General features: G+C 34.9%; 1 protein-coding gene across 1 annotated transcript in view; it reads right to left on the minus strand.

The window, feature by feature from the left end:
- The window catches only part of LOC106055566 (uncharacterized), a 126,616-nt gene that overhangs the window by 89,574 nt on the left and 12,517 nt on the right, over positions 1–24,525 (minus strand). The window contains exons 7-11 of the mRNA XM_056016057.1: positions 21,648–21,712; positions 19,654–19,779; positions 18,426–18,601; positions 9,507–9,670; positions 5,187–5,300 (exon numbers count right to left, since the gene is read on the minus strand). Of these exons, the coding sequence (XP_055872032.1) occupies positions 5,187–5,300; positions 9,507–9,670; positions 18,426–18,601; positions 19,654–19,779; positions 21,648–21,712 (645 nt within the window). The remainder of the gene's footprint in view (positions 1–5,186; positions 5,301–9,506; positions 9,671–18,425; positions 18,602–19,653; positions 19,780–21,647; positions 21,713–24,525) is intronic.

Below are 24,525 nucleotides of genomic sequence, written 5' to 3' on the forward strand. Positions count from 1 at the left end.
TCCAGTGGCGGACTGAAAGGGTTGATGTATGTGCGACCTTCTGATACACACGACTCAGGCCAATCACACAGGTCAACGGGTCAACGGCAGTCGATAGACAAGGGATAGTACTGCTAGTTCACGCAAATATGGTCATGTGACGAGAGCCTTCACGGACCAGAGACAGAGCGTGTTAGAAAGGAGTCAATAGAGTCCAGGACAGCAAGCAGTTAGGACTGTGTGCTACGAAGTGAGTCGGCGCCTTCGACATAGAGGGGTCACGGAGGTCACGAGTGAGTCCTCAAAAATGTAGCTGTATGAGCTAGAGAGACTTGTAGTGATTAGTTAGGCAGTTCTGTTGTGTAGCAAAGCATTTGAAGTTACTGTAGCCAACTGTTTATTGGCTGTTGTTGATGTAATTGTAAATAAACCGCCACCTTGTTACCTGAGACTCTTGTTGTCAAGTTGATCTTTTAGATGTGTTGTGTTGTTGGGCAGTGTTTACAGAAGGCCTGATAGAGAAGATCGTAACAATATCTTAAAATGTCTATAAAGGAGTGAGCTTGAATTTATGATACATGACCAGAATATACAAAATGCAGCTTCGATATAGGGAGCCATAAAGGTGTACAGGGAATTTTAAGGACCAACAGAAAAACTTTTTAATAGATGTGTATAACATTCACTTAATCTATGTGGTTAACATTCTTTTTCAGAAAATGCTTCTTGCCTAAAATTTTTGGTACTATAGAAATAATTTTTTCGTTCAAAATTATAGCCTTTAGAGGCGCAGCTTAAGATATATTGCTAGATATTTTTTATTTTACTGTCTTTGCTTTATCTTTTTTTTGTTTGAGGGGAAAATGTACTAGAAGGCCAATGGTACATAAGAGTAGGCCTACCTTTAAACTACTGACAAAGTGGTGGCTAATTCAACTTTTTATTTACCTAAAGCATAACACGTTCGACCTCGTGTGGAGTTTTCGATCTCCCATCGAGCGCCTTCCCAGGTGGCGGATAGGGGAATGCCCTCCAGATATGGTGGGTACCGGGGAAATAAAATACCCGGGGTGGACCAAAATCAAACCTGCTGCCTTGCAGGAAGTGGAGGGATCCACAAAGGCTAGGGCACCTTACCCGAAAATAAAGGCAGCTATCCAGAGAGCTGAAAGGGGCAGCCCCCCAGATGGTTATGCACAGGGCTAACAACTCTGTCATATAAAAAATAATGTTACGAAAGCTAATACACACAAGAAAACCCGGACAGATCTCAACGGAAAACGACCTAGGCCTGGAAAAGGACATGATTTTTGTTTTGCGACATGGAACTAAGCCTTTATAGAGCAGGTGCGCTAGCCCAACTTACTGAAGTGTTAAAGAAATATAGGATACCCCTTGTAGCCCTACAGGAAATCAGGTGGAAAGACTCGGACATTCTCAGAACCAAGGAGTATACTATATTTTATAGTGGTGGAAGCACTAACAACTTAGGTACAGGTTTTGCTGTTAAAAAGGAAATGGTAGGTAATGTCATTGGATTTAAACCTGTAAGTGATAGACTCTGTTCACTACGTTTGAAAGGAAAATTCTTCAACATATCATTTATCAATGTTCATGCCCCTACTGAAGATGCAGATGATAACACAAAAGAAGCCTTCTATGATGGACTGGAAAGAATTTATGATGAAGCACCAAAGCATGACATCAAAATAGTCCTAGGAGATTTCAATGCAAAAATTGAAAGGAACCAGCATTCAGACCAATAATTGGCAAAGAAAGCTTACATAAAGAGACCAACAATAATGGCATAAGATTAGTGGATTTTGCATCAGGAAAAGGAATGTCTATCAGCAGCACAAAATTCCAACATAAGAATATTCACAAGATAACCTGGATCTCACCTGATGGCAACACCCAGAATCAAATAGATCATATACTCATAGATAAGAGACATGGATCAGACATACTAGATGTAAGAAGTTTCAGGGGAGCTAATGCTGACTCAGACCACCTACTAGTAAAAGCTAAATTTAGACAAAGAATAAGTACCATACACAATTACCAAAGAAAGAGAGCACAGCAATATGATAGTCAAAAACTCACAAAGGATCCACTTGTTGCAGAAACTTATAGAATGGCACTCCAAACGCAACTGACAACATTAGAAAAGGACTGCGAAAATAACATAAAGGAGCATTGGGAAATAATAAAGCATGCTATCAAAAGAACAGCAGAAGAAGTAGTTGGACTTAAACCAAAGAACGAGAAAATAGGGTGGTATGATGATGAATGCAGACAAACTATAGAAGAGAAGAACAATGCCCGAATGATAATGCTACAGAGAGAAACCAGGAACACTAGACAGCAATACAATGAAGCAAGAAGAAGGGCCACAAAAGTTGTAAGAAAGAAAAAACGGGAATGGGATAAGTCCAAGATACTCAAATTGAGGAACTAGCAAAGGAGGGAGACATGAGAGGAATGTATATGAAAATTAAAGATGAAAAGAACGGATTTCAAGCTAGATCACACATGTGTGAGAACAAAGATGTCAGCTTATTACAGAAAACAGCAGGGTCATTGAGAGATGGGCTGAATACTTTGAGGAGATCCTAAATACCACTGAAGATGGAGACAATGGAGAATATGAACTGCCACATGGGGGACCAGATCCCTTAGTGAACCCTCCAACACTCATTGAAACATCAGAAATAATTAGGACCATGAAGAATCACAAAGCACCAGGAGAGGACCAAATCACAGCAGAACTAATTAAATATGGACGGAAAGACTTACATTTCCAAATACACAGACTAATATCAAGAATTTGGGAAAAAGAAGTAATACCAACAGAATGGGAAACGGCTCTTATAACCCCAATACACAAAAAAGGATCCAAGTTAAAGTGCTGTAATTACAGAGGAATCTCTCTACTAAATGTGACTTATAAGATACTGTCTAGGCTTATAACTAAGAGACTTGGAAAATATTCAGAAGAAATCTTAGGTGACTACCAATGTGGTTTCAGACCCAACAAATCCACAACCGACCACATTTTCACACTAAGATGTATACTAGAAAAATGCCATGTATACAACATACCAATCCACCAACTCTTTATAGACTATAAAATGGCTTATGACAGTATCAGAAGGAAATACCTATATGACACTCTACAGGATTTTGGAATACCCAACAAGCTGACAAGACTTATACATATGACATTAAACAACTCAAAAAGCAAAGTCATAATACAAGGAGAACACTCACGGGAATTTAGGATTAAACGAGGATTAAGACAAGGAGACGCACTTTCCTGCATGCTTTTCAATTTAACACTGGAGAGAGTTATAAGAAATATACACATAAACACAAGGGGAACTATTACTAACTACTTCAGGAGAGAAAACATGGGTCCACAACCAACAGGGACGATATACAGCCAACCTCTACAATACCTTGCTTATGCCGATGACATTGCCTTATTGGGTAAAGAAACCTCTGACATCGCTAGAGCCTTCATACAACTAGAAGAAGCATCTCGACCAGCAGGACTTGAGGTTAATGACAGTAAAACCAAGTACATCACAATGACAAGAGACAATCAAACAGAGGGACAAAATATCAAAATCAAAGACCACGAATTTGAAAACGTCCAAACTTTCAAATATCTAGGAAGTACTATTAATTTAAAAAATGACCTACTAACAGAAATAAAGGAAAGAATAGCAGCAGACAACAGGGCATTTTATAGCACCCACCATTTACTTAAGAGCAAAACGATTTCAAGGAAAACCAAGAAAATAATATACAAAACCATAATAAGACCGGCAGCAATGTATGGAAGTGAGACCTGGACACTGACAAAGACATCTGAAAATTTACTTAACACTTGGGAAAGAAAAATTCTTAGGAAAATCTATGGTGCCATACAGGATGAAACAGGGTGGAGGACACGCACTAACCATGAGTTATATCAATTGTATGAAGACCCACCAATAGTGAACGAAATAAAAAAGAACAGACTACGTTGGGCAGGTCACCCTGAAAGAATGCCAGACAACAGAGGGGCGAAAATCGTATACAGGCAAAAACCAAAAGGCAGGCGACCCAAAGGCAGACCCCGAATGCGATGGATAGATGACGTGGAAGCAGATCTGAAGCAGCTTGGGGTTAGGGCGTGGAGACGAAAGGCCCAGGAGAGATCTGAATGGAAGGATGTGTTAAAGCAGGCCAGAGCCCTCCATGGGCTGTAGCGCCACTGGGATGGATGGATGGATAACACGTTCGACAATGAACAGACTACACTTTCACAACGGACAAATTGATTAAAAATGAAATCATTAAATAAATTAGTTTCAGTGATTCATACGTTTTCAAGTTTGAAATCCAGAAAAGAAAAAAAAAATTATTAAGGTTGCGTTGTTGCAAATTTGAATTATAGATAAATTGTAACAACTGACTTTTAAAATTTAATTGACAGTCATTTTCTAGTTGTTTAAGACCAAGACTAAGACTGCTTTATTGATCCTTATGGAAATTTGTTGTGATTACAAGGACATTTTCTCATATAAAGACAACACAACAGAAACATTCACATAAATAGGACACTACATAAAGAGTTCATTAAGCGACTACACACGGGCATCTTGGACCTTTTCATGTTTCCTGATCAAAGGGTGTCGTTGATAAAGTCAATGAATGTATGTGAATTATAAAGTAGGTGAAAATTATGGCTCAACAAACAAACAAAAAAACACGAACATTTTTCTGATGGAGGGAGGGGGGGGGACACCGCACCGGGTGACACCCACCTATGTGACGCCACTGCTCTAGGTACATCTGAACAGGACAACAATGTTTATGATACGCTTTTCCAAATATTTTAATGCAACCACAATATGATTTAAATCAACGATCCATGACTAATTATCTATATTTGTTTTCTAGTTTAGCTTCGAAGTTCTAAGGAGACTTATTAAAAAACCAGGCACACATTAGCAAAATTCCTAGAATTTACAAAATACAGCTTTACCAAGTTTAACATTTATAACCCAAATTAATTTATTAAATATCTAGTTACATCTCCAACGTAAGTAAAGAGGGAAAAAAACATACTACACAAATAGACATGCATAAACAGCCGATATTTAATAGCATAAATGGCTCAAATTTAATCATTAAAAAAAACATTCTGATTAACTCACAAGAGTTTTGGCGGATCAAGTTTTTGACCATGTACTTCTGGGATATCTTTGGCTCTATATACAAGCGTAAAGTAATGCGAAACATCCCTTGTAAAGGTGCTGTCCGCTGGTAAACTGTCGATTGCAGAATATTGGCAATGTAAACATAGATGGTATATAGTATTTTGTACATTCAATTATATATAATAATGATATTATTATTATTATATAAAGTAGAAAGTAAGGCGTATGTATGTATGTATGTATGTATGTATGTATGTATGTATGTATGTATGTATGTATGTATGTATGTATGTATGTATGTATGTATGTATGTATGTATGTATGTATGTATGTATGTATGTATGTATGTATGTATGCATGTATGTATGTATGTATGTATGTATGTATGTATGTATGTATGTATGTATGTATGTATGTATGTATGTATGTATGGGTGTATGTATGTATGTATGTATGTATGCATGTATGTATGTATGTATGCATGTATGTATGTATGTATGTATGTATGTATGTATGTATGTATGTATGTATGTATGTATGTATGTATGGGTGTATGTATGTATGCATGTATGTATGTATGTATGTATGTATGTATGCATGTATGTATGTATGTATGTATGTATGTATGTATGTATGTATGTATGTATGTATGTATATATATATGTATGTATGTATGTATATATGTATGTATGTATGTTACGAATAGAAATAAAAACCGTTTGACCAATCTTGATAAAACTTGGCAGGAATGTTCCTTGGGTACTAACTTAGACCTTAGTGTATGTATTGTAGCCCTAAAACAAACTTAAGATCCTAAAAAAAATTAAGTTGACCGACTCTATTAAAGCTATAGTATTATATGGATCTAGGCTTTGTTTACAATGTTGACATGTGAAAAGATCGAAAGGATTTAGATCTAGATCTAATTTTAAGTACTACACTTTGCACATATAGTTTTTTACTTTGACACATGAAAATACAAAAGATAGTCTATTGATTTCATTATTTAATAAAAATTAACCTTCAAATTTGTCTTTCAAAAGCATTTTTACATAAATTCGTTCCATATATCTGTGAATTCAGACGTCCTGACTTACTTTAAAATCCCATTCATTTAACAAATGGGGTAAACCCGTTTTAATTGTACTTGATATCCTATTCATCTATCGCTCCTTTCGTTTTTAATAGATATCAATGTATCGGCTTCGGGTAAACCCATGTTCGCAAAACTAATTTTATTTTCGTAGCGAAAGAGAAAAACTTGAAAGGATCATTAGCTAAGTTTAACATACATCTAAATCCAATCCACTAGATTAGTAAGCACAAACTAAGACCCGCAGGCCGCTGGTAATGTCAGGCTAGTATTATTACATAATGATACTATTTAATTAGCTTTCAGCACACAACGCTACACCCTGGCAGAATCGTTTTACTGCTAAAGAGTGGAGCCGAAAACTCTTGGAAGTCTAGGCTTGAAAGCAGTGGCGCGAAGAGGCTCAATGAACCTGGGCCCACGACCATTAGGGGCCCACTGCGCTTGGGCCCATGACTCTTGACTTGTTGAGAACTTGGGGGTGACACCAAAGTGAAAAAATAAATTCACTTTTGTAAAAACCGATTTAAAAAAATAGAATTTAAAAAAAGCTCCCTTAAAATATCCTGAACGTTGTATCAAAATGTATGTTAACTTCAAAACCTGTGTTTGAAGCTTCAATGTAAGGATTTGCTTTCTATTAAGTTTTGTACATTGTAATGGTGGCTAGCCCTAATTGTTCGTTCGAGGTGACAATCGTTTCCATATTGTCCCAATCTTTTTTTGTTTCTTGTCTGTTCATAAAACCATTGGTAGTAGTACATGAATGGAGGGGGGGGGGAGAGTTTGGTCACGAAACAGGGATAGTCCTGATTGTCACTAATAAAAATTTCGATACACCTGCAAATTATTCAATTTTCTCAAAGCTCAATATGTTTTTTTTTGTTTTGTATTTAAAATATGTAACATCACCGTTTTATTTAAAGAATACATAGATTCTTTATTATTCCAATCTTAGCTCTCAGGCTGATCCGTCAGCTGGTAAACGCACCAACAAAAAATATTAACTATGAACAATATTGGATCTTCGCTCTTGTTAATGAACATAAAAATCTGATTATGTTTTGACCACTTGCAAATGCTCCTATATCTGCGACTATGAATTTATAATTGATGAACTCCATCGGGTATATTACAATGAACAGTGTATTTGATCATGAACTATATACAGCTTCTCAATAACCTTGACTGCTCAATAGTATTATATGCTCGTATATCTGCGACTATGAATTTATAATTGATGAACTGCAGCGGGTATATTAGTTTGAACAGTGTAAATGATCAGGACCTATATACAACTTCTCAATAACCTTGACTGCTCAACGTGGATGCGTTAACCTGTTTGTCTTGTGTGCTATTGTAAGTGAAAGTATAATCTGGTAGTCTTGACATAAAAAATTAGTCTGACATAAAGAAAAATTAGTCTGACATAAAGAAAAATTAGTCTGACATAAAAAAACAAACTATTGAATCCGAAGAAGTTTACATTGTGAGATAGTGTAAGACATTCAATCAATAGGCCTACGTAATCATTATATCAGAATGAAAAGTAGATGAAATCTAAACAAATTAAAAATAACATTAAATATTTAGCAAGCCAAAGAAACATCAGAGTGTTAACAAATGAATCGTTAAAGTTGAATAGGTTTGTGTTATTGCAATGAATGAGGAAACCGACTTGGGGAGCAGGTTTATAACAAGATCTAATAGATAGATAACTAAATGGATCATGGAATAGTGTCATTCTCTGATCGATGCTTAGTATTTGTTTGAAACTTTGTTCATAGCTCTTAAAGAAATTTAACGCCATATATTTATACACAAACATCAGAAAATTGCTATGAATATTCAAATTTGACAGAAAATCAAAGCCCAACAGATTCAAAACGAGATAGTAGATCTGTTGGGCAAAGCAGTTCTTACTTTGCTACTTCGAAGGCCAGAGAAATGTTCACTAAATAAATATTCCATCTATTTACTGTTAAATAATGGATGTAGAGCTAGTTTGTATCAATGTTTCCAAGCGTGACACCTAGAAGTGTTTTAGGAATGTCAATGTGGACTCATAAAACATTTCTTTATAGATTTGAAACTCCTTTAGCTTGTTTCATTCGGTTCAAAAATTGTACAAACATTGACTTTTAATTCGTGTTGGAGTTCTAACAGAGTCAAACGTAATAAGATGATTAAAAAGCTTCTCTCCTTGCATTGGAATGTCTTTTGGTCAATGTACCGATACATTCAGATTGCTCAATTGTTTTGTCATACATTGTATTCTTCTTATTGGGGAAGGGGGGCCCACCAATATATTCTTGAACCCGGGCCCACGGGTATCATGCTACGCCACTGCTTGAAAGCCTGATTGAAAAAACCCTTCTGTCTGGAAGGTCCAAGCTAGTGTTCATATTTGACACTATTTCCAAAGGGTCGCACACTCCGGGCGCAAGGATTAGAATACGTGGCCGAAGACCAAGCAACCCGAAAAACCCCAACATTTTCCTATAGCTTACCTAGCTAACTGTGCAGGACTCCCCATTGATGAAACGGTCCTTTGAGGAGCGGCGCCTGGATTGTTGACAAGGTCGTGGAAGCTCTCTTACAACTCCGCCCTGTGCAACGGGAAAGCTCTCGCACTCCCTTAGACATTCCCGCGGTAGTCTTATTTTGCTGCCTATTTAACCTAATCACTTCCGCTTTTCTAGCCGAGTGCCCGTTTAGGCAGAGAAGCGTAGCCGGGCTTGGCATAGCCTGCGACGCTACTGATCCCAAACTGTATCGGCACTAGCTTTTTGTTTTTTAAATAGATAGCTGAAAAGATAAGAAGGACTGTGTGCGATATCGTTCCGACATTCGGGGCATTCATCTCATTTCTTTTGGGATAATCCATAGACGTTTCGTGACTGAAGGAGGCCAAACATATCAAACGAAGTTTCTATGCACGAATTCGGTACAGAAAGGAAAAGAGATTTGGCTTTTGATTTTTCTTGACTTGTGAGATATAAAAGCAAATACAGAAAGAAAAAATATTCTGTTATCAATTCACCAAACTTAAAAATAATTCTGCACTTATATATTTCGCTATCGGTTGTGGTGTTTATGCGTGAGCAGACCACTTCAAAAAAATGCTCTTAGAAACTTTGCAGAAGCAATGAGTAGTCCACCTAACTTCTGATACAGATCTAGGAATAGTAGAAATATTTATAAGAATTGGGTAGTCCACTTACCTCCAGATATAGGCATAGAAGAAAAGCTCCATCGGTACTATTGTTGAGATGGTGGCATCTCCAAGCTCCATGGTACTGCTTCTGCACCCGCTCTCTGAGTGCCAGGCAAAAGTCACCTGAATTCCTTTGTTGCTCTTCAGGTAAGTCGGCCCAGTAAGTTCCTTCTGCGGAAACAGGTTTGCGGGTTTCAGCATTCAGGCAGACACAATACTACAAGTCGCTCATCAGTCTGATTTTTTTGTTAAGAAAAAGGAAACTATGTTGTATACAACATATAAAGTCAAGTATTGAAGCATTGGGGGCGCGGTGGCTGAGTGGTAAAGCGTTGGGCTTCCGAACGGGGTCCCAGGCTCAAATCTTGGTGAAGACTGGATTTTTAATTTCGGGATCTTTTGGGGGCCTCTGAGTCGACCCAGCTCTACTGGGTAACTGACATTAGTAGGGGAAAAGTAAAGGGCATTGTCTTGGCCACATGACACCATGTTCTTTCACCGTTGGCCACATAAACATGTGACCTTAACATCATCTGCCCTATAGATCGCAAGGTCTGAAAGGAGAGAAAGGAGAACATTAACTTTACTTTCTTTAATGCTTATAGCATGCTCAGAACTTTAACTTTACTTTCTTTAATGCTTAGAGCATGCTCAGAACTTTAACTTTACTTTCTTTAATGCTTCATAATGCTTATAGCATGCTCAGAACTTTAACTTTACTTTCTTTAATGCTTATAGCATGCTCAGAACTTTAACTTTACTTTCTTTAATGCTTATAGCATGCTCAGAACTTTAACTTTACTTTCTTTAATGCTTAAAGCATGCTCAGAACTTTAACTTTACTTTCTTTAATACTTATAGCATGCTCAGAACTTTAACTTTACTTTCTTTAATGCTTATAGCATGCTCAGAACTTTAACTTTTACTTTCTTTAATGCTTATAGCATGCTCAGAACTTTAACTTTACTTTCTTTAATGCTTATAGCATGCTCAGAACTTTAACTTTACTTTCTTTAATGCTTATAGCATGCTCAGAACTTTAACTTTACATTCTTTAATGCTTATAGCATGCTCAGAACTTTAACTTTTACTTTCTTTAATGCTTATAGCATGCTCAGAACTTTAACTTTACTTTCGTTAATGCTTATAGCATGCTCAGAACTTTAACTTTACTTTCTTTAATGCTTATAGCATGCTCAGAACTTTAACTTTACTTTCTTTAATCCTTATAGCATGCTCAGAACTTTAACTTTACTTTCTTTAATGCTTATAGCATGCTCAGAACTTTAACTTTACTTTCTTTAATGCTTATAGCATGCTCAGAACATTAACTTTTACTTTCTTTAATGCTTATAGCATGCTCAGAACTTTAACTTTTACTTTCTTTAATGCTTATAGCATGCTCAGAACTTTAACTTTACTTTCTTTAATGCTTATAGCATGCTCAGAACTTTAACTTTTACTTTCTTTAATGCTTATAGCATGCTCAGAACTTTAACTTTACTTTCTTTTATGCTTATAGTATGCTCAGAACTTTAACTTTACTTTCTTTAATGCTTATAGCATGCTCAGAACTTTAACTTTACTTTCTTAAATGCTTATAGCATGCTCAGAACTTTAACTTTACTTTCTTTAATGCTTATAGCATGCTCAGAACTTTAACTTTACTTTCTTTAATGCTTACAGCATGCTCAGAACTTTAACTTTACTTTCTTTAATGCTTATAGCATGCTCAGAACTTTAACTTTACTTTCTTTAATGCTTATAGCATGCTCAGAACTTTAACTTTACTTTCTTTTATGCTTATAGCATGCTCAGAACTTTAATTTTACTTTCTTTATTGCTTATAGCATGCTCAGAACTTTAACTTTTACTTTCTTTAATGCTTATAGCATGCTCAGAACTTTAACTTTTACTTTCTTTAATGCTTATAGCATGCTCAGAACTTTAACTTTACTTTCTTTAATGCTTATAGCATGCTCAGAACTTTAACTTTACTTTCTTTAATGCTTATAGCATGCTTAGGACATTAACTTTTACTTTCTTTAATGCTTATAGCATGCTCAAAACTTTAACTTTACTTTCTTTAATGCTTATAGCATGCTCAGAACTTTAACTTTACTTTCTTTAATGCTTATAGCATGCTCAGAACTTTAACTTTACTTTCTTTAATGCTTATAGCATGCTCAGAACTTTAACTTTTACTTTCTTTAATGCTTATAGCATGCTCAGAACTTTAACTTTACTTTCTTTAATGCTTATAGCATGCTCAGAACTTTAACTTTACTTTCTTTAATGCTTATAGCATGCTCACAACTTTAACTTTACTTTCTTTAATGCTTATAGCATGCTCAGAACTTTAACTTTACTTTCTTTAATGCTTATAGCATGCTCAGAACTTTAACTTTACTTTCTTTAATGCTTATAGCATGCTCAGAACTTTAACTTTACTTTCTTTAATGCTTATAGCATGCTCAGAACTTTAACTTTACTTTCTTTAATGCTTATAGCATGCTCAGAACTTTAACTTTACTTTCTTTAATGCTTATAGCATGCTGAGAACTTTAACTTTTACTTTCTTTAATGCTTATAGCATGCTCAGAACTTTAACTTTACTTTCTTTAATGCTTATAGCATGCTCAGAACTTTATTTTTTACTTTCTTTAATGCTTATAGCATGCTCAGAACTTTAACTTTACTTTCTTTAATGCTTATAGCATGCTCAGAACTTTAACTTTACTTTCTTTAATGCTTATAGCATGCTCAGAACTTTAACTTTACTTTCTTTAATGCTTATAGCATGCTCAGAACTTTAACTTTACTTTCTTTAATGCTTATAGCATGCTCAGAACTTTAACTTTACTTTCTTTAATGCTTATAGCATGCTCAGAACTTTAACTTTTACTTTCTTTAATGCTTATAGCATGCTCAGAACTTTAACTTTACTTTCTTTAATGCTTATAGCATGCTGAGAACTTTAACTTTTACTTTCTTTAATGCTTATAGCATGCTCAGAACTTTAACTTTACTTTCTTTAATGCTTATAGCATGCTCAGAACTTTATTTTTTACTTTCTTTAATGCTTATAGCATGCTCAGAACTTTAACTTTACTTTCTTTAATGCTTATAGCATGCTCAGAACTTTAACTTTTACTTTCTTTAATCCTTATAGCATGCTCAGAACTTTAACTTTACTTTCTTTAATGCTTATAGCATGCTCAGAACTTTAACTTTACTTTCTTTAATGCTTATAGCATGCTCAGAACTTTAACTTTTACTTTCTTTAATGCTTATAGCATGCTCAGAACTTTAACTTTTACTTTCTTTAATGCTTATAGCATGCTCAGAACTTTAACTTTACTTTCTTTAATGCTTATAGCATGCTCAGAACTTTAACTTTTACTTTCTTTAATGCTTATAGCATGCTCAGAACTTTAACTTTACTTTCTTTAATGCTTATAGTATGCTCAGAACTTTAACTTTACTTTCTTAAATGCTTATAGCATGCTCAGAACTTTAACTTTACTTTCTTTAATGCTTATAGCATGCTCAGAACTTTAACTTTACTTTCTTTAATGCTTATAGCATGCTCAGAACTTTAACTTTTACTTTCTTTAATGCTTATAGCATGCTCAGAACTTTAACTTTACTTTCTTTAATGCTTATAGCATGCTCAGAACTTTAACTTTACTTTCTTTAATGCTTATAGCATGCTCAGAACTTTAACTTTACTTTCTTTAATGCTTATAGCATGCTCAGAACTTTAACTTTACTTTCTTTAATGCGTATAGCATGCTCAGAACTTTAACTTTACTTTCTTTAATGCTTATAGCATGCTCAGAACTTTAACTTTACTTTCTTTAATGCTTATAGCATGCTCAGAACTTTAACTTTACTTTCTTTAATGCTTATAGCATGCTCAGAACTTTAACTTTACTTTCTTTAATGCTTATAGCATGCTCAGAACTTTAACTTTACTTTCTTTAATGCTTATAGCATGCTCAGAACTTTAACTTTTACTTTCTTTAATGCTTATAGCATGCTCAGAACTTTAACTTTTACTTTCTTTAATCCTTATAGCATGCTCAGAACTTTAACTTTACTTTCTTTAATGCTTATAGCATGCTCAGAACTTTAACTTTACTTTCTTTAATGCTTATAGCATGCTCAGAACTTTAACTTTTACTTTCTTTAATGCTTATAGCATGCTCAGAACTTTAACTTTTACTTTCTTTAATGCTTATAGCATGCTCAGAACTTTAACTTTACTTTCTTTAATGCTTATAGCATGCTCAGAACTTTAACTTTTACTTTCTTTAATGCTTATAGCATGCTCAGAACTTTAACTTTACTTTCTTTAATGCTTATAGTATGCTCAGAACTTTAACTTTACTTTCTTTAATGCTTATAGCATGCTCAGAACTTTAACTTTTACTTTCTTTAATGCTTATAGCATGCTCAGAACTTTAACTTTACTTTCTTTAATGCTTATAGCATGCTCAGAACTTTAACTTTACTTTCTTTAATGCTTATAGCATGCTCAGAACTTTAACTTTACTTTCTTTAATGCTTATAGCATGCTCAGAACTTTAACTTTACTTTCTTTAATGCGTATAGCATGCTCAGAACTTTAACTTTACTTTCTTTAATGCTTATAGCATGCTCAGAACTTTAACTTTACTTTCTTTAATGCTTATAGCATGCTCAGAACTTTAACTTTACTTTCTTTAATGCTTATAGCATGCTCAGAACTTTAACTTTACTTTCTTTAATGCTTATAGCATGCTCAGAACTTTAACTTTACTTTCTTTAATGCTTATAGCATGCTCAGAACTTTAACTTTTACTTTCTTTAATGCTTATAGCATGCTCAGAACTTTAACTTTACTTTCTTTAATGCTTATAGCATGCTCAGAACTTTAACTTTACTTTCTTTAATGCTTATAGCATGCTTAGGACATTAACTTTTACTTTCTTTAATGCTTATAGCATGCTCAAAACTTTAACTTTACTTTCTTTAATGCTTATAGCATGCTCAGAACTTTAACTTTACTTTCTTTAATGCTTATAGCATGCTCAGAACTTTAACTTTACTTTCTTTAATGCTTAGAGCATGCTCAGAACTTTAACTTTTACTTTCTTTAATGCTTATAGCATGCTCAGAACTTTAACTTTACTTTCTTTAATGCTTATAGCATGCTCAGAACTTTAACTTTACTTTCTTTAATGCTTATAGCATGCTCAGAACTTTAACTTTACTTTCTTTTATGCTTATAGCATGCTCAGAACTTTAACTTTACTTTCTTTAATGCTTATAGCATGCTCAGAACTTTAACTTTACTTTCTTTAATGCTTATAGCATGCTCAGAACTTTAACTTTACTTTCTTTAATGCTTATAGCATGCTCAGAACTTTAACTTTTACTTTCTTTAATGCTTATAGCATGCTCAGAACTTTAACTTTACTTTCTTTAATGCTTATAGCATGCTGAGAACTTTAACTTTTACTTTCTTTAATGCTTATAGCATGCTCAGAACTTTAACTTTACTTTCTTTAATGCTTATAGCATGCTCAGAACTTTATTTTTTACTTTCTTTAATGCTTATAGCATGCTCAGAACTTTAACTTTACTTTCGTTAATGCTTATAGCATGCTCAGAACTTTAACTTTACTTTCTTTAATGCTTATAGCATGCTCAGAACTTTAACTTTACTTTCTTTAATGCTTATAGCATGCTCAGAACTTTAACTTTTACTTTCTTTAATCCTTATAGCATGCTCAGAACTTTAACTTTACTTTCTTTAATGCTTATAGCATGCTCAGAACTTTAACTTTACTTTCTTTAATGCTTATAGCATGCTCAGAACTTTAACTTTTACTTTCTTTAATGGTTATAGCATGCTCAGAACTTTAACTTTTACTTTCTTTAATGCTTATAGCATGCTCAGAACTTTAACTTTACTTTCTTTAATGCTTATAGCATGCTCAGAACTTTAACTTTTACTTTCTTTAATGCTTATAGCATGCTCAGAACTTTAACTTTACTTTCTTTAATGCTTATAGTATGCTCAGAACTTTAACTTTACTTTCTTTAATGCTTATAGCATGCTCAGAACTTTAACTTTTACTTTCTTTAATGCTTATAGCATGCTCAGAACTTTAACTTTACTTTCTTTAATGCTTATAGCATGCTCAGAACTTTAACTTTACTTTCTTTAATGCTTATAGCATGCTCAGAACTTTAACTTTACTTTCTTTAATGCTTATAGCATGCTCAGAACTTTAACTTTACTTTCTTTAATGCTTATAGCATGCTCAGAACTTTAACTTTTACTTTCTTTAATGCTTATAGCATGCTCAGAACTTTAACTTTACTTTCTTTAATGCTTATAGTATGCTCAGAACTTTAACTTTACTTTCTTTAATGCTTATAGCATGCTCAGAACTTTAACTTTACTTTCTTTAATGCTTATAGCATGCTCAGAACTTTAACTTTACTTTCTTTAATGCTTATAGCATGCTCAGAACTTTAACTTTTACTTTCTTTAATGCTTATAGCATGCTCAGAACTTTAACTTTACTTTCTTTAATGCTTTTAGCATGCTCAGAACTTTAACTTTACTTTCTTTAATGCTTATAGCATGCTCAGAACTTTAACTTTACTTTCTTTATTGCTTATAGCATGCTCAGAACTTTAACTTTTACTTTCTTTAATGCTTATAGCATGCTCAGAACTTTAACTTTACTTTCTTTAATGCTTATAGCATGCTCAGAACTTTAACTTTTACTTTCTTTAATGCTTATAGCATGCTCAGAACTTTAACTTTACTTTCTTTAATGCTTATAGCATGCTCAGAACTTTAACTTTACTTTCTTTAATGCTTATAGCATGCTCAGAACTTTAACTTTACTTTCTTTATTGCTTATAGCATGCTCAGAACTTTAACTTTTACTTTCTTTAATGCTTATAGCATGCTCAGAACTTTAACTTTTACTTTCTTTAATGCTTATAGCATGCTCAGAACTTTAACTTTACTTTCTTTAATGCTTATAGCATGCTCAGAACTTTAACTTTACTTTCTTTAATGCTTATAGCATGCTTAGGACATTAACTTTTACTTTCTTTAATGCTTATAGCATGCTCAGAACTTTAACTTTACTTTCTTTAATGCTTATAGCATGCTCAGAACTTTAACTTTACTTTCTTTAATGCTTATAGCATGCTCAGAACTTTAACTTTACTTTCTTTAATGCTTAGAGCATGCTCAGAACTTTAACTTTTACTTTCTTTAATGCTTATAGCATGCTCAGAACTTTAACTTTACTTTCTTTAATGCTTATAGCATGCTCAGAACTTTATCTTTACTTTCTTTAATGCTTATAGCATGCTCAGAACTTTAACTTTACTTTCTTTAATGCTTATAGCATGCTCAGAACTTTAACTTTACTTTCTTTAATGCTTATAGCATGCTCAGAACTTTAACTTTACTTTCTTTAATGCTTATAGCATGCTCAGAACTTTAACTTTACTTTCTTTAATGCTTATAGCATGCTCAGAACTTTAACTTTTACTTTCTTTAATGCTTATAGCATGCTCAGAACTTTAACTTTACTTTCTTTAATGCTTATAGCATGCTGAGAACTTTAACTTTTACTTTCTTTAATGCTTATAGCATGCTCAGAACTTTAACTTTACTTTCTTTAATGCTTATAGCATGCTCAGAACTTTATTTTTTACTTTCTTTAATGCTTATAGCATGCTCAGAACTTTAACTTTACTTTCGTTAATGCTTATAGCATGCTCAGAACTTTAACTTTACTTTTTTTAATGCTTATAGCATGCTCAGAACTTTAACTTTACTTTCTTTAATGCTTATAGCATGCTCAGAACTTTAACTTTTACTTTCTTTAATCCTTATAGCATGCTCAGAACTTTAACTTTACTTTCTTTAATGCTTATAGCATGCTCAGAACTTTAACTTTACTTTCTTTAATGCTTATAGCATGCTCAGAACTTTAACTTTTACTTTCTTTAATGCTTATAGCATGCTCAGAACTTTAACTTTTACTTTCTTTAATGCTTATAGCATGCTCAGAACTTTAACTTTACTTTCTTTAATGCTTATAGCATGCTCAGAACTTTAACTTTTACTTTCTTTAATGCTTATAGCATGCTCAGAACTTTAACTTTACTTTCTTTAATGCTTATAGTATGCTCAGAACTTTAACTTTACTTTCTTAAATGCTTATAGCATGCTTAGAACTTTAACTTTACTTTCTTTAATGCTTATAGCATGCTCAGAACTTTAACTTTACTTTCTTTAATGCTTATAGCATGCTCAGAACTTTAACTTTACTTTCTTTAATGCTTATAGCATGCTCAGAACTTTAACTTTACTTTCTTTAATGCTTATAGCATGCTCAGAACTTTAACTTTTACTTTCTTTAATGCTTATAGCATGCTCAGAACTTTAACTTTACTTTCTTTTATGCTTATAGCATGCTCAGAACTTTAACTTTACTTTCTTTAATGCTTATAGCATGCTCAGAACTTTAACTTTACTTTCTTTATTGCTTATAGCATGCTCAGAACTTTAACTTTTACTTTCTTTAATGCTTATAACATGCTCAGAACTTTAACTTTACTTTCTTTAATGCTTATAGCATGCTCAGAACTTTAACTTTACTTTCTTTAATGCTTATAGCATGCTCAGAACTTTAACTTTACTTTCTTTAATGCTTATAGCATGCTCAGAACTTTAACTTTACTTTCTTTAATGCTTATAGCATGCTCAGAACGCTTTGTGGACCAGTGCCGGAAGAGTGTGTCGAGTCTCGAGCCTGTTTGAAAGGTAGCCACGTCCAAGCGGTTTAAACCTGTAGATCACATATCCAACTAACAAAATTTGAGGAAAACTGTTACTGACCATCAGCGTGTGTCTACTTAATCTGAAGCTGACTCCGTCGTCGTTCTTCCCGTCGTATACATGAACCAAGGTTAAGTCCTCTCCGGAAGTCATAAAGTAGAAGCCGTTAGTGTATTGGCCAGAGAATACTGGAAGAATGAACTCTGTTCCGTATGTTTCTTGAGGCATCAACATCTCTGTAAATGCAAGGAAACAAGAGCGCTTTAAGCACATATCGGTCAGCTGTGTACACTTCTGAATACAGCCTACCGGTACACAATGTCAAGTTTGTCCAGAAATTTAAAAAAAAAATTACGTTACATTCTGTTTTCACATGTTATGTTGCGATTTTGTCGCGGCGACAAAAAGATGATTACTTTTTCATTAGCAATAGTATGATTAAATTCTTGATGCTACCTTGGGTTCTTGATATGTAGTCTTGTGTAGAACTTGAGACCTAATTAAGTATAGCAACAAGTAATAAAATGCACTGAGCGACGCACTTATCAGCAGACAATGAATGTATTGAATGAAATAAATAACTTGACAGGTAATTCAGCCATAAGCTAGCAGTAGTACACAATTGAACAATAACTTTAAATTACATTTCTATATTCTAAATAACTTATAGTAGCACAAATGCTTCCATTAGCAAAAAAAAAAAATAACTAAAGGACAAGAGTACCACTGCTTCTATACCTCGTGGTTTCCACTCAAAGTGAGAGCTTCTTCCTCGTGTAAAAAGTCACTTTTTGTGCTAGGTAACTAAAAAGTCACAACATGTCACAAAGACTCTCAAATGAGAAAGGTACAAACTACGTGGCTCAAAACCAGAGGTCATTGAAATACAATGTAATCGATTGTAAGTAATAAATGTCGCAGAAAACGTCGTGGAACGTGTTACTTTGTACTCGATAGGTATTTTAAATAAGCTTTAAAAGTTGTTGTAACTATTGAAATTGAAATCGTTTTCAGCTTTACCAAGTGTCTGTAAGCGCCTCGCTACCCGATGAAACTTTTTTAGTACTTTTTTATTTCATTTTTCTCCTAAATTAAGCAATTGTAGCTTCTTAATACATTTTTTCTACAAACTGGAGTCCGAGGATCCACAGGGGATCGTCTAAAGGAGTCCCCAGAAAGTTGATTGTAATTGTATAAATTTTTTTTTAAACTTCGCTAAAAGCTTCTTCACATAGGGGTTCGTGGGCGAGTTTTTGTGAGAATTGTGAGAACCTCTAAGATAACTAACCGACAGCGGCATCCTTTGTGGCGACACTTTGGTTGGTTGGGGCATCTTTACACTGCAAGTCTTCTGTGTCAGAATCACAGCTCCCTGACACGACGCCAAATGTATTGTCCCCTACCACCAAAGTTCCTGAAATACAAAATATAGATGTTTATATAGATATAGATGTTACATTTTATAAGTGGATATATAAGTAAAGTAAAGTTCCCCTTTCAGACCTTGTGGTCTATAGGGCAGATGATGTAAAGGTCATCTGTTTCTGGGGCCTACAGTTAACAAGGGTGTCATGTGGCCAGCACAACGACCAACCGCCTTTACTTTTCCCTAACTAATGTCAGGTACCCATTAGAGCTGGGTGGACTCAGAGGCGCCCGAAGATCCCGAAATTAAAAATTCCAGTCTTCACCAGGATTTGAGCCCCGGTCCCCGGTTCGGAAGTCAATAGCTTTACCGCTCAGCCACCGCGCCTAAAAAAATGTATATTCTCTTGGATCTCTCCGAGACACAACAGTTGTTGAGACAGGACACTGGAGAGGAGTATTTATGGGCCTAGAGTTTCAAGAGTCCTTGACTTAACTCTTATGAAAATTAAAGGAATAAAAAAAAAAAAAACATCTGTCGACCTTGACACATTGTATCAGGTGATCAGGGCGGATTTAAGGAAGTGGAGGCCCCGGGGCAGGAGTTTTGTGGAGGCCCATCCACTTTATGATTATTGAAACTTTTATCTTAAAGCATGCCCTATTGTGGAAGAAAGACAGCACTTGTAAATTAAATTAATATGTAATATGCATATTTTATTATACAAAAATTATGTGTTTTTTTTTACTTCACGGAGGGTAAAGCCGTAAATCCGAAGCTGCAGACAAACGGACACCTCTTAACCACGACAGTGTTACCAAACGTACGATGTAAAGTAGTGTCGGTACAAATACGAAAAAATAGCAACAAAACCGGAAATACAGGAATGTTATTTCAAATATAAAAAAGGAAAAGTTTCTGACTCATCGAAATTTGGATATTTTTAAAAATCTCTATTGTGGGAGCCTCCTCTTGTGGTGTCACCGAGCAAAGGCCCCACTTACCCTCTCCTAAAGCCGGCCCTGCAAGTCATACATATCTCAAAATCGTATTCTGTGCTGCTATGAATAGTAAGTGGAGAGCAACGTGTGACTTTCATCAATTTATTGTTATTTTAAACCACCATATTACCTACTACTTTTCGGTTAGAAGATAAGTGTGCTATCTTTGAATGGCATATCTGGGTATTAATGTGAAAGACTGTTAAAGTTTATGATGAGTTTGATTAAAAAAATAAAATAATTGAAAAAAAGGGGGGGGGGGAGAATAACTCGTGTAATGTTTTAATGGTTTTAGTTTGTGTGTGTGTATATGTATATATTGTGTGTGTTTTACGAACATATACATAATCCAATGACAAATTAAATTAAAATAATATTACAACAAGATTTTTAAAAAAGACTGTGATAAGATTATATTCAAATTACACTAAGATTGAAATAATATTACAAAGGGATCTTGATAACATTAAACAAGATAACGCTAAGATTAAGATACAGTTGAATAAAGATTTTCAATACATTTACAATAACATCAGGAAACGATTAGAACTAAGATTAAAATAAGATTAAAATGATTAAAAAGTGTATTAAATAGGTTTAAAATAAGCAGTGACATCGTCCAACACATACACTCACTGTACTAACTAGTGTAAGTGATTTGTATTAAAAAACATGTGTACCAACTTTCGTACATTGATGATTAAGAAACATGGCTGTTTGCTTGTGTGGTATTCTTTTGGTCATATGTTCTAGCCCTGACCGCTTACCTCCCCTGTCGTCCTGTAGAAGGTTTAGACTAGGACTCACTAGGATGTAATAATCTTCATTTCTGAAGCAGCATCTGAAACTTAACAACCAAACAAAACAAACTAGTTTCATTTAAACAAGTAGATAGTAAATCTTCAGAGATCTCACCTGAGAAGCTATTGTAATATGGTATTTCTCTATGTGTACAGTTCTGAATGCTGAACACGGTCAATCTTGAGAAATGGGGAAAAAAAAGTAAGTATGGGATCAGGAATTAGAATAAGTAATTAGTATAGCATGACTCACTATCGAAATTAGCTTCAAAAGAAAACATGGGACATAGAGAACACAGGAAAACAATATCCTGGCTCCATAGAGGACAGAAATTCATTTTTCTAATACAATCACTCAATGTAGAGTTTGCTCTGTCTCTAATGTATCAAACGAGGTACCCAGTCAAAATAGCGCAGACAAAATAACGCCGACAAAATAGCATTTTAGTCATTTTGAAAGAAATACTTTAGATATCGTAAAATATTAAGAGCCAATATTTTTTTTTGAATGTTATCATAATTTTTCATTCATTTTGCAGGAAACACTTTAGATATCTTAAAACATAAATAAGCAAAAATCATTATAAGGTAAAATGAATAATTTCAAAATGTAGCATTTATTTACATTATAAAAGTGTACTTCGAAAACACGCAAAGATACTTGTCAAATTTACACACACAAACTTTCACAAAGTTAAATTTTAGGAAATGTTACGTAGAAATTCCATCAAATTTGATATCTATTTGATGGTGTTAGACAAAGACGGACAGGAAATAGCAAAATCAGTGGTTGAATTGGTCAGTCACTGCCTGTGATTAAACAAACAATCGCCATCTTAACTAATAGTGACACACCTAAATTTGCCAATGTTGCGGCAAAAGACGCCTTGTTTTGATCAAAGAAAGATGCCGCAGATTTCTGTTTCTAGTAGAACACACTTTCGTATTTTCCTATCCTATTTTGTCGGGTCACCACATTTCAGAATCCTATTTTTTAGCAAATTATGCATTTTAATCAAAGGTGAAAAAAAGGAATGCTATAAAATTTAAAATACTCTCGTTCTCTGCAAATATGGCATACTTTCAGATCTATTCATATTGAAAAAGATAGAGACATCAATAAAAATGCTGCCCAGGACATTAAATAACTAATAATCCGGTACTTTTATACACATCATATATAAGTCGGCGCTATTTTGTCTTGCGCTATTTTGTCGGGAAATTTCGCGCTATTTTGTCGGCGCTATTTTGTCCGCGCTATTTTGTCGGCGCTATTTTGTCCGCGCTATTTTGTCGGCGCTATTTTGTCCGCGCTATTTTGACGGGTTACCATCAAACGAGGACATTCGAAACAGAATCATAACGGCGTTTGGACCCCTCGATGACCTTCTGACTATTGTCAAATCAGGAAAACATAAGACTTCGCAGAGTTTAAATCTATAATCAACATGCGCGACTAGAATAACATTTGGATACTCGTAGGACGTAATCATCCTTTTTTTTTTTGAATGATCGACTGCAATTTATAAGATAAGAAAATATCAAACGTAAGCTAAGTTTGTGCGGCCTCCACGGGACTTGCGAAGACCTTCCTACAGGGAACAGTACCAATGGAAAGAAGAATGAACAGAAAAAAATAGACGGGCCTGTCAATGAAAAAACCCTCTAATCCTGGAAAAAGAAAACGAAACGTAGGTGTGGTGCTCCTAAGGTCCAACAGACTTTGGGAAAGATGGAGGTGTGGTGCTCCAAAGGTCCAACAGACTTTGGGACAGGTGGAGGTGTGGTGCTCCAAAGGTACAACAGACTTTGGGAAAGATGGAGGTGTGGTGCTCCAAAGGTCCAACAGACTTTGGGAAAGATGGAGGTAGTGTGCTCCAAAGGTCCAACAGACTTTGGGACAGGTGGAGGTGTGGTGCTCCAAAGGTATAACAGACTTTGGGCAAGATGGAGGTGTGGTGCTCTAAAGGTCCAACAGACTTTGGGAAAGATGGAGGTGTGGTGCTCCAAAGGTATAACAGACTTTGGGACAGATGGAGGTGTGGTGCTCCAAAGGTCCAACAGACTTTGGGAAAGATGGAGGTAGTGTGCTCCAAAGGTCCAACAGACTTTGGGATAATGGAGGTGTGGTGCTCTAAAGGTCCAACAGACTTTGGGAATGATGGAAGTGTGGTGCACAAAAGGTCCAACAGACTTTGGGACAGATGGAGGTGTGGTGCTCCAAAGGTATAACAGACTTTGGTAAAGATGGAGGTGTGGTGCTCTAAAGGTCCAACAGACTTTGGGAAAGATGGAGCTGTGGTGCACCAAAGGTATAACAGACTTTGGGAAAGATGGAGGTGTGGTGCTCTAAAGGTCCAACAGACTTTGGGAAAGATGGAGGTTGTGGTGCTCCAAAGGTCCAACAGACTTTGGGAAAGATGGAGGTAGTGTGCTCCAAAGGTCCAACAGACTTTGGGATAATGGAGGTGTGGTGCTCTAAAGGTCCAACAGACTTTGGGAATGATGGAAGTGTGGTGCACAAAAGGTCCAACAGACTTTGGGACAGATGGAGGTGTGGTGCTCCAAAGGTATAACAGACTTTGGTAAAGATGGAGGTGTGGTGCTCTAAAGGTCCAACAGACTTTGGGAAAGATGGAGCTGTGGTGCACCAAAGGTATAACAGACTTTGGGAAAGATGGAGGTGTGGTGCTCTAAAGGTCCAACAGACTTTGGGAAAGATGGAGGTTGTGGTGCTCCAAAGGTCCAACAGACTTTTGGAAAGATGGAGGTGTGGTGCTCCAAAGGTTTAACAGACTTTGGGAAAGATGGAGGCGTGGTGCTAAAGAAAAATAATAAAGTACCCCATTCAAACCTTGCGATCTATAGGACAGATGATGTAAAGCTCATCTGTTTCCATGGCCATGGGTTAACGAGGTTGACATGTGGCCAGCACAACGACTTTACTTTCCCCAACTAATGTCAAGTACACATAAGAGCTGGGAGGACTCAAA

The sequence above is a fragment of the Biomphalaria glabrata genome, chromosome 17, assembly GCF_947242115.1.
Source record: "Biomphalaria glabrata chromosome 17, xgBioGlab47.1, whole genome shotgun sequence".
In the NCBI taxonomy this organism is placed as follows: domain Eukaryota; kingdom Metazoa; phylum Mollusca; class Gastropoda; family Planorbidae; genus Biomphalaria; species Biomphalaria glabrata.